At 40.5% G+C, this 15,046-nt stretch overlaps 1 protein-coding gene and 1 long non-coding RNA gene across 5 annotated transcripts in view; one reads left to right on the plus strand and one right to left on the minus strand.

Moving 5' to 3' along the window:
- The window catches only part of PDCD4 (programmed cell death 4), a 17,131-nt gene extending 2,715 nt beyond the window's left edge, over window positions 1-14,416 (plus strand). Inside the window, exons 2-13 of one of the 4 annotated variants that reach the window (XM_010714704.3) lie at window positions 553-699; window positions 1,815-1,909; window positions 5,116-5,415; window positions 5,964-6,058; window positions 7,683-7,796; window positions 8,027-8,248; window positions 8,511-8,608; window positions 9,959-10,073; window positions 10,823-10,930; window positions 11,910-12,020; window positions 12,476-12,615; window positions 13,682-14,416. In XM_010714704.3, coding sequence (XP_010713006.1) covers window positions 1,870-1,909; window positions 5,116-5,415; window positions 5,964-6,058; window positions 7,683-7,796; window positions 8,027-8,248; window positions 8,511-8,608; window positions 9,959-10,073; window positions 10,823-10,930; window positions 11,910-12,020; window positions 12,476-12,615; window positions 13,682-13,742 — 1,404 coding nt within the window. In that variant the 5' untranslated portion in view covers window positions 553-699; window positions 1,815-1,869 and the 3' untranslated portion in view covers window positions 13,743-14,416. Of the gene's footprint in view, window positions 1-8; window positions 125-552; window positions 700-1,814; window positions 1,910-5,115; window positions 5,416-5,963; window positions 6,059-7,682; window positions 7,797-8,026; window positions 8,249-8,510; window positions 8,609-9,958; window positions 10,074-10,822; window positions 10,931-11,909; window positions 12,021-12,475; window positions 12,927-13,681 lie in introns of those variants that run through there. The other 3 variants (XM_010714701.3, XM_010714702.3, XM_031554507.1) reach the window with 3 other exon arrangements.
- Window positions 12,607-15,015, minus strand: LOC116216899. Its single transcript, XR_004160539.1, has 2 exons — window positions 14,819-15,015; window positions 12,607-12,903 (listed from the first exon to the last, which is right to left on the minus strand). It is a non-coding gene; the product is annotated as an uncharacterized LOC116216899 (long non-coding RNA).
- Between the last annotated feature and the right edge of the window lie 31 nt (window positions 15,016-15,046).

Consider the following 15,046-nt stretch of genomic DNA (forward strand, 5'->3'; position numbering starts at 1 on the left):
GGTATCCGGTGCCGCGGTGAGGAGCGGCTCCCCACTGAGGTAACCCCTCGCTCAGGGGGCGGCGGGAGGCCGTGAGGCGGCGCTGGGCCTGCGGCGCGGGGCGGTTCGGCAGCGGCCGGAGGCTGTGAGTGCTGTGAGGGCGGTTTGCGCGGGAGGGAGGTGCTGAGCAGCTCCGCGTGGCGTAACGCGGCGAGATACAGACGGATTTTATCCGTACGGTGATAAAACCGACGTGCTGAAATTGGAGCGGGACAGAGCCCGGGCTGGGAGGAGGCGTTGCGGGGCTGAGGGCGGTCGGCATGGCAACGGGGATGGTGGAGCTCGGTTATTCCACGTCCTAGTTACAGACAAAGCGGGGTGCTGCGTCCCGGCGGCACGGCGTACGGGGGCTATGCTGACTGTTATGCTACCATATGGGGAGGATTTCAGTTAGGGCTCCGTGAGGAAAAAGTATGCCTCTGCCTCGAAGGTAGAGCGTTGTTACTAACGGTGAATGCCTTCCTCTTGATGGTTGTTTAATGCAGGCTTTGTGTCTTGTCTGCTTTTTACAAGAGGTGGACCAACAGATGGAACATTCCACTAGGAGGGACAAAACTGTTCTTACGAGGTAATTTGCTCCGGTTAGATTGAAGTCTGCTCAAGGAGGCTTGCGGTCAGCAGTGACTGGGAACGCTGGGAACTCCTGAGTGATCAACTGAGGTAAGTTGGGAGCGTATTTACTTAAAAAACTGTGGGCTGGGGAGGACTTCATAGTCCATTAAGTTGATAACTGTTGAGACAGATGTTGAGAAATAACCAGATCACAAGAGCTCAGCGCTGTGCTCTAAAACGGTTACTTTATTTTCAACGGTCTGGGCTGAATCATGAGCAGTTAATAGTTCTGTGGTAGGAAAGTGGGCACGAGGGGGGAAAACAAGGAAAGAAAAGCGGAAGGGAGGGATGTCATTTGGTGTCACATTCTGATGGCTCAACTGTAAGCAGTTTTTAGGGTAGCAAAAGGTAAGAAAGGGAAAGAAGTGCATCTGAATTCTTGGGAGATGGACACGTGCCAATGCTATTTGCAGTGCTAAATGGTGATTAGTGAAAATCTTGCAGGTAAAAAGGTGTGTGGGGATTCACTAATTTTGTGTATGTAAAGATGGATGGTGATCCTTTTCACAGTTACCTGTGGTGATTTGTTGAATAGCAGCTGCTAGGAAGAGAGAGTAACAGAAAAAAGAGAAGTGTTGGGCTGCATCCCTTGCTGATTGGCACAGAAGCTTGTGAAAATTTGATAGCTGTACATCAACATAGTGTAAAATGTGAAAACTGTGTTCCTGAAAGGAGCAATTAAAAATGTCTTGTTTTCTAAAGGTTTGTCTGAACTTGATAAAGTGGTATCATTTTATCACTGTACTTCAACCTGGGGTCTGTTTGTCTTATAGATGCAATTACAACATTAATGTTGTATGCTAATATAGATAACTGCTCTGCAGAAGTGAACAGTCTCGAGTTGATAGAGATGACTTATCAACTTAAGAAAGCTGCATATGGAGGGTTTTTATCCTAAACGTAATGGCTTTTATCCTGGTTCCACCTCTGTAAGCAGCAGAACTGACAAGTGCTAAGACATCAAGGCTTAAATAGACGTGTTTAAGGGTGGTGCTTTCTCATGTTACATCTTCTACCTTCCCAGGAATTTTTCAGTGGATACTGGTAGTTAATTATAACTTAAAAAACATTTATTTTTGTAGGTGAAGCTTTCGCAGCTCTTTATTCCTTCAGAAGTTAGTCTAGTGCTTTTCTTCCCCCTAAGCTTCTCCATTTTTGCTTAGGCCTTGAAGGGAAATCGTTAAGACTACATTTCATTGCCAGTTCTGTTCAGCAGCTATGGAAATAGAAAAGCAGCATGCTTACGTTAGCACAGTAGGTAAGTAATGTATTCAGTATTCTTTCTACCTAAAATTGCTTATCTGATCTGAGCTGTTCTCTGTTGTAAATTGCATTTCTTGTTAATTTTTTAATAATACTACTTATATATATATATCTTCATCACATATTTACAGAACTGTTATTTCACCTGTGTATTACAATATCCTGCTTGATGATGTTCATTTTGAACCTTCTTTAAAAGCAATCAGACATTTAACATATCTCTAATAAGTTGCTGGATAGTGACTCTGGACTACTTGTATGATATTTCAGTCGTGCAAATTTGAAGACAAAAGTAAATTCAAATGTGCAATATGAAGGTACATTTAAGAGGTGCAGGTTCAGCCTTACCTTTCTGTCTAGCTTAAGATTAGAAGAAAGGCTTGGCTAAAGTGAGCTGCAGTGGGAAAACGTTACTGAACGCATGTTACTCTGTCTTGAAATTGATGACTTTGTCCATATAAAAAGTGCTATATTATGCTTAGTCCAATTAATGCAATTTCAAGTTGTGATGATCTGCACTGATCTTTCTATACCAATGAGTTTTTGTAGGTTTTAAATGATTTTTAGAAAAAAATACATATAGGTTAAGATGATATGTGACACAGCTGAAGTTGCATCGTTTTTCCTATGAACTCCTACTTTAAACCAGAATCAGTTCGCTGTAGTAGGTTGCTTTTCAGCATTTTAGAATTATATTTGGGTGGTAGAGAAGAAGCTGTGAGATATCTGAACTGATCTAATTTGGTCAGATGAAACTTGTGGGTAGGGAAATATTTGCTGAGTGTTCTTTTTGATACTTCTTGCTGCAGAGTACCTCAGATTTTAAATGGTTTAATAGCAGATTAACAAGAACAATTTGGATAACTTTTTAGTACATGGCAAGCAAAGCCTTAAAGTGTGCAGGACATGTTGTTGCTTGTATGTCTGTGTATAGATGATACAATGCCACAATGAGAAGTTGAAAAAATGCACATCATTTGATGTATACATTTTATAAAAAATGATTTTTAAAAATAAAAGTATTCAAAATTAGTATAAGTTTAATCTGTTTTCTCCAGAGTAATGAGGTAACTAATAGTGAGGGGCAGTAGGTCACAGTGTTGTAGAGAAAGAGGCTGCAGCTCCAAGTTGTATACTGCTATATTAAATAAGAAATATAATACAGTGTGCAATTTTAAGTCACGTAGGCTGCAAAGGATTGCATTTAGTCTCAAATGTGAGATCAGGAGGGTGTGTGGAGACTGTCCTGTAGCCTCACTTCTTTCCTTAGGAGTCAGAGCAAGGAGTGACTTGTTTTCATTAATTGGTGACCATTTCCTTTGAAAACTGAGGGAGAATGAAGTGATCAGTGAAGCGTGGGGTCTAAACCGGAGAAAGGAATGGGAGGCTGGGCTGGGTTTACGGTTCAATTATCTGAGATGAGCTGGTTCTGAGGAGGGCTCCCTGGGGAATTCACGGAAGGAAACCTGTTCTCTTCAGTTTTGCTTTTTTGCCCTGTGCTAGCTTTATGCAAATCTCTCATTGTAGTATTAAAATATGAGACAAACTGAGAATGCTTGTTGTGGGAATGTTTTTCTGTACAGGGTGCGTGGTTTTTCTCTTTTTAGCTTGCTGCAAGCTTAAAGGGAATACTTGGTGGGAGTAGAAGCTTATACAAGAGTGCCTGCATTACTGTTCGGCTGTAGCATTCACAGCTGTGTGCTCCTGAGCGGTGGTTCTTTGCTCGTGAAGGAGGCAGTTGCATCACGCTGTCATCATTTTGTAGTGCAGCATCCTCTTTGATATGGATATGCACTCTGAGCTTAGTATTTTATTAGTGTACTTTGCTTTCAAAACCCGTTGTCATGAGCCTATTTTGAAATGAGAAAATAGAATTCTGGAGCTATTGTCAAGTGGACATTTTTAATTAGAATGGATTGGAATGGTAAAATAATATATTCAGCTACGTTCAAATCACAGTTTAAAATATTCTCCATATTGTGGGTTTATGGCTGTGAACGTTTCTGTGAAGCAGGTTTGGCGCAGCTGGAAAAGCAGCTCCTGTGTGCCTCATCAGTGTGCATCCTTGGGCTGTGGCTGGAAGTTATATCTGTGAGTCTTCTGATTGCAAGAAAAGGAGGCTGCGTAACAGCTTAGGTTGTTGCCTTTGTGTGTGTCTTCTAATTCACACTGGAATATAAAGCAGGTCTTCAATTGCTTTTCTTTATTATTATGTATTATTCATCTTCATGAGTTGAGGAAGATGAAGAAATTACAAAGACTTTGGCACTTAAAACGTTCTACTGATCCATAGAGTTTGTGTGGGAAGATTCTTTGTGAATTAAGACCTTAATACACGTATAAAATTTGGATCTGACTTCACAAAGGAGTGACATTATTGCACTTCAGTTGCTCTGAAACATTTATGGGTGTTGTAAGAGGGATTTTTTCATTCTACAGAGGGTGTTTTAAAAGGAGACCAAGCTAGTTAGTTAACTGTTACATATGACTGCAGTGAGGAATAAAACATGGTGACTTTTAGAAACAGTCTTCACTTAGCAGACAATAAGGAACAATCTCTAGGGAAGTGAGATCATGCTGTTTCAGAACATTTATTCGGAGTCTTTGTTTTCAAACTCTCCAAGTTTTGTATTAAACTGCTTTTTTTTCTTTCTTCAAAAACAGAAATTAAAGCAGTCTCATACACAGGCTCTTGTGTGTCTGTCATTGATTTTGCAGGCGGTGAGCTATGTTTGAAGTTCCTCGAATGAGAGGAATGTTGGTTGATGATTTGTGGTGGCCATTCAGTTAATGGCACTGAGTTCTTACAAAATTCACTGCATGGACAGTTGTTTTTTTCCAAAACAAGCACTGAGTGGGTGGAGTGATAACCAGTCACATAGATCTTATGCACTGTGGAATTCTGATAAATAGTTTAACAAGGGTGGAGTTTTCTGTGGTTTATCTATTTATAAATGGTTTATTCGTTTGCTTTCCAGCTATTAACACAAGCTCTGTTTAGATTGTGGGTAGTGTAGGGGGATAAGGAACTCTTTATTACTGTGATGTGTGGACACGTCTAAATAAAACATCACCATTTATCTGTTGGAAGTAAGAGTACTATATAATGATGTAGTCCATTTTAAATGCAGCGTGTTATGGTATCTTAACATAAACCAGTTCTAAACAATAACAGATTTTTCACTTTGTTTTCTTTTTAAGAAGTGGAGAATCTGAGTGATGCTCTGTTCTCCGGTGATGAAGAAAATGGTGGGTCTGAGGAACGAAAGACTGAAATCAATGGCAATTGGATTCCTGCAACTTCAATTACTGAAGCCAAAATAAATGCTAAAGCAAAGAGGCGGTTGAGGAAGAATTCTTCAAGAGATTCTGGGAGAGGAGACTCTGTTAGTGAGAATGGAGAGACGCAGAAGGCTGGGCTGGTTGTACCAACAAGCCCTAAGGGGAAAGTGCTGGACAGACGCTCCCGCTCTGGGAAAGGAAGAGGTCTTCCAAAGAAAGGTTGGTGTGGTTTGTTGATGAGAGTACCAGGATAAAGATTCTGTCCAGAATGTAGTGGTGGTGGTTTTATTGAGAATTGTATTCAGAACACACGGTCTTTGTGCAGGCACTTGGTTCTTTGTTAGGTAGTGGCAATAGGAGTTAGTTGTAGGTGGAATCTTACCAGGAAAAAAATGTGTGTATTGTTAAATAACTTCAGACTTTAAGTATCTTTTATTAGTAAACTGAATACTGTTGTGGTCAAGTGGTTCACAGAACTGTTAACAGTGTAAACTGAGGGCTTGACCGTATTTAAAAGTACGGTTGTTTCAACCTTCAGTAATTCTTGTGCACTTCTGTGTGCACTGCTTTTAATATCTTAGTGGAAAGTAATGAAAAGACTAGTTGCTGAACATGTCATACAAATGCTTCTGCCACTTTCAGCATATGTTGCCAGAGTCAATGGCTACAAGCACACCTGTGAGTGAAAGAATGTTGGGTTGTGTTCCAAGTCTTGTTTGTAAACTGTCTGTCCTGGCTTCATTTCTTACTGTTCTGCATTTTGCCAGGTGGAGCAGGTGGTAAGGGAGTCTGGGGAACACCAGGTCAAGTGTATGATGTGGAAGAAGTAGATATTAAGGATCCTAATTACGATGATGACCAGGTAGGCAAACAAACTTCTTTGCTCAGTGCTTGTTTTGATTTTATATTAATTAAAATTACTGTGATGCTCATATTAATAAATGCTTAACCTCCTAAGTTATATGGATGTTTGGCTGGCTTAATACTCTTGTTTGTTTGTTTGTTTGAGAATGGATTATTGACTTAAAGAAGACTGGTGTAGAAGTGTTGCAGTATTTAGTATGCACAGATCTTACACCCAAACCCTCCTTCTGTGCCTGACTAGACAGTGTGTTTTTCCCAGGTGTGTTCTTCTCTTGCAGGTTTTCATGGAGGTGAATGTTGCAGTGCTGCTCCGAGTTGCAAGCAGGCACTGTGTTAAAGTGCAACACGGACTGCAGCTGGGAGTTTAGCTCATGATGTTATTTTCTAGGGATTTCTCTCTTCTTTGTATCTCCAACACTGGGGATACAATATCTTGTATCTTCTTGGTACAAACACTTAAAGGAGTGTGAAGTTGAGGACCTGGATTTTCTGTTTATTTACATATATTTATTTAGGATATGTTGTGGAAGATTCTGCTTTACAGCTATGTAAACACCAACAAAAAGAAAGCAATTTCCTCACTAATTTTTTTATCAGATTAAATCTCTGAGATTACAGGCACAGATTAGTGATGTCTCTGTGACAGATGCATTTGTGAGACCATAAATAAAGCCTGTGTAACAACAGCAGAGTGATGGTGGTGAACTTTGAGCTGTAGCTTTTTGCTGTAGCCGTAACTGCTGAGATGCTCTGTGGGTATGTTAGAATCACTTCTTCCACCAATTCATCACAGATGAGCTGGTAGCTATTGAAAATGAAGTTGATGATTGCATAAAATAAATTTGTATGAAAATTGAGAATTGCATTAAACTCCTGCTTAGCTTTTCTAAGATTGTAAACAAATGATATGATAGAAGAGTAGGCTTTTGGATTTCTGCTGTAATTCTTGGTCCTAGAATATTTCTTAAGTATCAGTTGGAAATTTCTTTGAAACGTCAGCAATCTGTAATATTGCTCTGAATGTTCTGTAGTCTGTGAGGAACTGAATCATAGTGGGGAGTCCTGGCAGTGCTAGAACTCTTCAGGACCTGTTGCTGCATAACATTTTCCTCTTAGGGAATAACTTGACTTATAGATGTTCTGGAAGTGCTTTTCTCTGTCTGCCAGATCTGTACCATGCTATCACCTGTCTGATCACGAAGGCCCTCTGGGGAAGAGGGCAAACAAGCAGGCTGGCAGGGACAGAAGTGTCAGTTGCAGGGAGGGTTGCCAGAAGTTTAATCTTGTGGACCTGATACCTGTGGGGCTGGGGTAGGAGTTTCTGTCACCCTCCCTTGAGTACCAGAGTACTTGATTCTGTGTTCACATGGTGTCAGAAGAATGCTAGGAACAGATTGTGGAGTATTTACTGTCATTTAACAGTGAATTCAGTTAACACTAAACTCAAAGTACAAGAAGTATGACTTTTAGCCAGCATTGTCCACACTTCAACCATAGAGACATAATCTGATATTTTCTGGTGGAACACTGGCTATGAGGACTAAAGCATTAGAGGTGTAGATTGTGTTTTGATGCTGTTAGCACTTTATAAAAATCTTTGTTTTTGTTTCCTTTTGAAATAGGAGAATTGTGTCTATGAAACAGTAGTTTTACCTCTGGATGAAAGAGCATTTGAAAAAACTTTAACACCGATCATACAGGAATATTTTGAACATGGAGATACTAATGAGGTTTCGGTATGTCATGTGCTTTACACTTATTTTAAGGGGCAAACTCACAGTGCACAAGTGAGTCCCGAGTGCTAGCTGTAAATGAATGTTTGCCAGAAAAGTGCATAGGAATGCCTTAGCAGTTAATTCATTACATAGGTAGAAGCACGTATGTAATTGTGGAAATATCTGTTAATAATGTACATTTCTATAATGGTGAGATCTTAATCTGTTCTGTTTTACAAATTTTATTTTAGGAGATGCTGAAGGATTTAAACCTCGGTGAAATGAAATACAGTGTGCCAGTGCTGGCTGTTTCCTTGGCACTAGAGGGGAAGGCCAGTCACAGGGAGATGACATCTAAGCTTATCTCCGACCTTTGTGGGACAGTAGTAAGCAAAACTGATGTGGAAAAGTCATTTGACAGACTGCTTAAAGATCTGCCTGAATTAGTGTTGGATTCTCCCAGGGCACCACAGGTATATTGACAGATTTTTATGTTGGTCATCAAAAGTTTTTCTTTTAAATTGTCCTAAAATTAATCAAGCAAAATGAAGTAAGACTGTATTTTGAAACATAGCTATGGAGAATCTTCCAGTTTGTAATCCCTGTATCCAGTTTCCCAGGCTATGCTTTGAGATAAAAATAAATAAAATCTGAAAACCAAGCATATTACACTTGTCTACTTAAAACTGTTTTCAGGTTCAACTTTTACTTAAAAATGCTTCTGTTTTGTTGTAGTTGGTGGGCCAGTTTATTGCTAGAGCTGTTGGAGATGGGATTCTGAGCAGTACTTACATAGATGGCTACAAAGGCACTGTGGATTGCATCCAAGCTCGGTAAGTTTCTTGAGGTCTATAGCTGTGGTTTTCTATTTCAAGTGCCTAAGAAAATCAGGAATTTGGGACTTGGGGACAAACCATTTGGTTCTCAGAGTTCATTTCTAATTTTAAGCGATCAAAAACGCACAGTCTGCAATAACAACAAAGCCCAGATTTGCTCAGGTCAGCTAAGAAACGCTGGAAGCGCCTTGAAAACTTATTGATACGTTTTAGGTCAGTTTGTCGGGTTTGTTGTCCCACTGAAGTTTGAATGGGGAGCCTGAGCTGAAACAAGAAGTGGTTATAAAAGGTTTTGCCTTTAGGAAAAGTTTTAATGTGGCTAATGAGTCACAGCGTCAGCGCAGCTGCTTTAAAGATGTTGTGAAACACACAAGGGATGAAGTGTTTTGCCTCATAAAGGTTTCAAGTTTGTGCAGTATGTTTTCCTAGAATGTGGCACTTTATTCATCAATAAATGTTTTCAGTTCCAGGGTGAGATGTTTCAAGGAACATCAGAGAGTAGAGACGCTGTAATAATTAACCATGGTTTTTTTATTGTTTGTTCTCCCATAAGTGTTTCAGACTTGGATAATGAGGTGCTGAGCTCCTAAAACTTAGAAAAGTTCAATTTGTTATGCTGCATACTTCTAGGAAGAAGGCCAGTGCTGAGTTGCCTAATTTGGGGGTTAAAGTTGTGAAAATTGATACATGTTACACAAGTTTCTCTTGTGGCATGAGGGATTTTAGCCTGTATATTCCACATCTGGGATGTTTTGCTGCCACTGCCATTTTTTGGCCAGTCTTTGCTGCCTGTTAAATCTCAGTGAATAGCTGTTTTTTCACTAGCATTAATATGAGCATTGGGAGATAACTGGACCTTCTTTAGCTGGATAGTGCTTAACTGGATCTGCCATTTCTTCTTTTGCTCACCTACTTTAGTTTTTCATCTCTTTGCAACTACATATTTGCCTTCTGAAGTACTGTTTTGGCTTGAACTCTAAAGTTCCACAATTTCATAGATAGCAAATCCATTTCAGCATGAAAGTCACTTCTGTTTTGAGATGTAGCTGCCAAGCTGCATCCTTGGAGCAGTCCAGCTACAATTCATCTCTGGAAAAGAAACTGTTCTTTCCTTTGAGAGCACTTCAGGTTCTGCATTCATGATTCAGCCTTACTGCCTTCGCAGGATTCTCCGCTGTCCTGAGTTCAGTATAACCAACAGTGTAAAGGTGGTGTGACCTCTTCCCAGACAGGATCACTTTGACTGAAGAGAAGTGATAGATGTGGTGGGGGGGGGTTGCTGTGGATGTTACAGGTGTCTTTCACTGAAGTTTCCTAACTTCCTAAAACACTACCTTTACTTTCTAGAGCTGCACTGGACCGAGCTACCGTGTTGCTGAGTGTGACAAAGGGTGGAAATCGCATAGACAACGTGTGGGGCTCAGGAGGTGGCCAGCAGTCTGTGAAACACCTTGTTAAAGAGGTAGCTGACTTCTACAAGTCTCTTCTCTCCAGAGTTTATTCTTTAAAGCTTATCTTGTTTGGGATGGAGCAGAGAAATACACATATCCTGCAGCTAAATGATGTTTGGTGTCATTTATTAAAAAAATGTTCTTATTTCAGTTTGTTTTATACAAAGTAGGTTTTGAAAATTGATGATCATTTTGTAGGTAGACGTGGCTATCCTTAGTGACCAGTGGTGGAAACATACTGGCTCATATTCTGCATTGCAAGTGCACAGCTATTCTTGGTTTGTTAGAGTTTATAGTACAAAATGGTGAGGTAATTTTAGATTACAAAATAAGTTTATTTTTTGGTGTCAGTGACAAAAAGCACCAATGACTTGAAAATAAACGAGGCTGGAAGGATTGTGAACACTTAGAGATTTGTTCTATGAAGTAGGCGGAAGGTTTAAAATAGTCATGATGTAATCTCTTTTGTGAGTGTAGCAGATGATAAAGAATTCAGGCATTAAGATAAACTGACATCACTTACAGCAAAGTTTTTAGTGCTAGCACATCTATATTATGCTACAGAGAGAGGTATTTGGCTTACATTGTGTTTCAGGTTGCTGTTCATGCCTCAACTTAATTACATTTACTAGAACTCCAGCTGCAGGTTTCAGGAGCTGGCTTGCTACTAGGTTGATCACAGATCACCAAACCAGTTGACAGCTTTTAAATCTTGTACCTAACTAGTGATGGGTTTTTTGTTTGTTTTAAAATGCAATAGATTGATATGCTGCTGAAAGAGTACTTGCTTTCTGGAGACCTGCTGGAAGCTGAACGTTGCCTTCAGGAACTGGAAGTACCCCATTTTCACCACGAACTTGTATATGAGGTAAGGAGAAACGAGTCCCTTTAATGACTGCCAGTAACACCAACAGGTTTTGTTTTGATGTGGGTATGCATGCAGCTGGAATTTGAAGCTCCGTTGCAAGTTTTGATGTTGTTTAAATAAATTGTTTCATGTAAAGTTTATGTGCTCACTTGTGCGTAGTGCAACAAGCTGCTGGTCCCTCTGGGAAGATCCAGAATTACATTTTGTTTGTTGGGTTCAGACAGACATCTGACAAATAAGAGCCTAGCTTGCTTTCTGCTGAGGAATACCAGCAAAAGCCCCAGGTTGTATTGGAGTTTATTTCCTTTTAAATACACATTACAACAGATTTCAGACATCTGGGTATGCTAACAGGTGTTACCTGTTTTTGATAAGTTATAGTTTCCTTTTCAGTGTGGAACTGTTCCATCTAAGTACATGTAGAAGGTTGAGATAATTCAGAACCACACTATATGAGAAAGAACTCTGCTGTATCTAGTAGTTGAAATGGTTGTTTACCAAGAAAGCCAAACACTCAAAGTCTATAAAATTATCTTTTCAATAAATTGACTCCTTATTCTAGGATAGAAAGTATTCTAGAATAGAAAGCAGACACCTTTTGTTGATGGGGTTTGTGGAGACTGGTACATTTTAAACTTAGGAGTTCTTTTTCTAAAATCCTAGATACAAAATTAATTGTCATCAGTGCTGCAGCAACCATGCAGATACAGCTATATACCCCTCAAACTAGGCAGTGCTCTTTACTGTCTAGTCCTTTCTCTTTTTTCATACCTTTTATCTTTATGCAAATAACTTTTTATCAGGCTTTCCTTTCAAATAATAATATCCTGGAATTGGGACTGCTTGTAGCAAATGGGCTTTCTCCCAGAAAACACACAGTATTGCATTCACTCTTTTTTGCACTTTGGTATGCTTACACAACATGTACTTGTACCACTATTTTCTTTTTAGTTAAAAAACCTTGCATTATTTGTTTTAGGCAATTGTGATGGTTTTGGAGTCAACTGGAGAAAAGACCTTTAAAATGATGCTGGATTTGCTGAAATCTCTCTCGAGGTCTTCTGTCATTACTATGGACCAAATGAAAAGAGTAAGAATGGCATTTAAAGAACGCTGGGCAAGATCTTCAAGTAGCTTCTATTTTCTTTTAAATGCTATTTGTAATTTATTGCATCTCTCATTGAGATGTGTGGCCTTCACTCTGTCTACAGGGCAGAGCAATTAATCCTTCTTCCTCGTGTTACTAGCAGCTAGGCTATCGTATGCAGTCTGCACTGTCTGGATTTCTGACTTTTTCAGAAGCTGAAATACTCAGCTAGCGTATTCATATAGATACGTCGTTGTGTAACACCAGCTCTTGGAACTGGCTGGTATTACACCTTGCTTTGCCACTAATTTGCAGGTATTCTGCTTTCAGTTTGTTGAAACTGCTTAAAGAATACATGAAATTGCATTAAAAAGAAGTCATCTTCTGAGTGCAAAAAGATGTTTAGAAAATTGTAATTCTAGACCAACCAAATCATTATTTGCATTCTTAAACTACAGGGCTATGAACGAGTTTACTGTGAAATACCAGACATTAACCTGGATGTGCCACACTCCTATTCTGTGCTTGAGCGGTTTGTAGAGGAATGTTTTCAGGCTGGAATCATCTCCAAACCACTGAGAGACGTCTGTCCTTCAAGGTACTTGTTTTATTACAAAGAGGTGCTGGCACTCAGTTTGAAAGCAGGATCTTACAACCTGGGTATGACAGGCTGGTACAGAGACTAGGGAAGGTGGAGGAATAAAAAGAGCAGGGTGGATACGTATCTGAGGGAAGTAAGCCTCTGCTGGAATCCCCGGCAGTGTGCTTATGTGCTGCAGCAGATGAAGGCCTGCCTCTGCTCTCAGTTTTGCTCATTTGCTTGGCAGAGGTCAGCGCAGTACTGAGCTGGAAGATGCAGGTGTTTTAATGATCCATGCAGACAAACCTGGAGGGGAAAAAAAACAAACGTTTTAAAACAGTTTAAACACTGTAAACTGAATTGAGTTCCAGGATTAGACAACCAATTGTAATGTTTTTGTCACAAAGCAACAAGGCATTTATGTGGCAAAATCTCTACATACCCAATTTAAAAGAAAGAAAAAAAGACAACCATGAGATGCACACATACTGTAGTGTTCTCTGCTTTATTATTGTTTTACTGTAACTAATCAGTATTCTGTATTTTCAGTCAGAATAAAACCTGTAAGTTTCATTTCTTATGGGGAATTTGTAAAAGTTTAAACTTGATGCTAAAACTATTCATGATTTCACGGATCAGAAATGCTGTCAGATATTTTCCAGTTTGTCTGTACCTCACTATCAGCAGGGTTTGGTAGGGCTGAAAGTCGTTGCTGCGACAAAAACTGGATTATACTGCAACTTTCATCAATATATTGAGGTATTTTGAGCTTGTATTTCAGTTTGGGGAAGAAAAATGTCATTTGCAGGCTTTCAAGCTAGCAGCTTTTGGAAGTGTGAATGGTAATGTTAAACGTTAAAAGGTAAGGGAAATAGAAATTTGAAAAGCCTGATAACTTTAGATGTAGGATTCAGATGCCTTAGTTTACTAGTGATCAAGACTGTCATTTTGCTCAATCTTATACACCTCACATTTGACTCTCAGGACCAAGAGAAGATGACAGATGACTTCACAATGACAGATGAGCAAAAGAGGTGATGCTACTGTACACTTGCTGAAAAAATACTTTCTACTTTTTTTACAGGGGCAGGAAGCGTTTTGTGAGTGAAGGAGATGGAGGCCAGCTTAAACTAGAAAGCTACTGAATGTTGGAACCAACTGCTGAAGCCTTAGAAGTTGAAAGGGAAAAAGATAGGTATCTATATATATATATACAAACACACAGGCCTTTTTGGCACGTGTGCATGTATGTATGTATATGCATATATTATATACCAAATTTCTAAGAGTTGCTTAGCACAGTTCATATTTTTTTAAGAGCACGTGTTTTGGGTACAGATCATTTTTTTTAAAAATAGTTTTATAAATTTCAGAAAGAAAAGTTCTTTCTTTGGGCATCCAGTAGACCAACTGGCCACTCTGTTGTGGTGGTGCCTTCAGATAAGCTATCTTTTTGTAAGTGCCATGTTTATGACCTATCATTCCATGTTTGCATCCACGTCTGACTGCCGCTGTTTCTTTCAAGGACAGTGTTTTCATTGTAAAATCCCTGATTTATACAGAGCTTTCTAGAAGGGTCAGGTTAAGCCGCTGTGATCCCCTTCGTTGCTGCTGCTGAAATATTGTGCTTTGGGAGGAAAAATAGCTGTTTCTTTGTCTTAAAGAGCCCAAGAAAAGAGAGCTGGGTCATTGGACAAGTTCACCTGTTCCACTGGTCGGTTTTAGGTGTTCCAGCCAGCACGTACCAAACCAGTCCTTTTTTCTATGTAACTGGAAAAGTGAAAAATTCTGGTAAAAACATATTAAAAATATTTTTTGTGAAGCTCTCCTTCCTGCCTTTTGCTTTTACTCTGTTCCAATCTCTGAAGTGTGTGCACTGCACAGCACTTCTATCACCAACCTTTTGTATATTACAATAGGTAGTGAGTACAGAATGACGGACAGTCCTGAAGGGGACCACAAGGTGAGTCCGACTGCTGGCTCTGCAGGCGATCACGCCACGTTCAAGCCGCGTTTCTAAGAGCAGCTCCGTGCTGTGCCATGCCGTGCCCGCTGCCCTGGAGGCAGAGCCTCTCTCTACCCGCCCCTGCCCGGCCGCAGCTCTGTGCCGTTCCCTGGGGCTCTGTCGCTGCCGTCGCAGAGCAGCAGAGCTCGGCGCTGCCCCTCCGCTCCCTGGGAGCAGCTGAAGGCTGAAGTAGTTAAACTAACGGTACGAACGTACGGTGCGGTATTAACAAGCCTTTTATCGCAGTGCCGCTGTTCCCTCTCGGTGCTGCACCGCGGCCTCAGGCCGTTGAAGCCGCCGGGGCGCAGCTGCGCCTCTGCGGGAGGAAAGCCGCCTCCTCGGGCCCCGCGCGTCCGTTCGCAGTGCAACCATGAGGGAAGAACGAGACGAAAGGAGGCTCCGGGCCGCTCGGCCGGTACCTGGCGCCCCGCCTAGGGCTGCGGC

This window comes from Meleagris gallopavo, chromosome 8 (genome assembly GCF_000146605.3).
Source record: "Meleagris gallopavo isolate NT-WF06-2002-E0010 breed Aviagen turkey brand Nicholas breeding stock chromosome 8, Turkey_5.1, whole genome shotgun sequence".
Taxonomy (NCBI): Eukaryota; Metazoa; Chordata; class Aves; order Galliformes; family Phasianidae; genus Meleagris; species Meleagris gallopavo.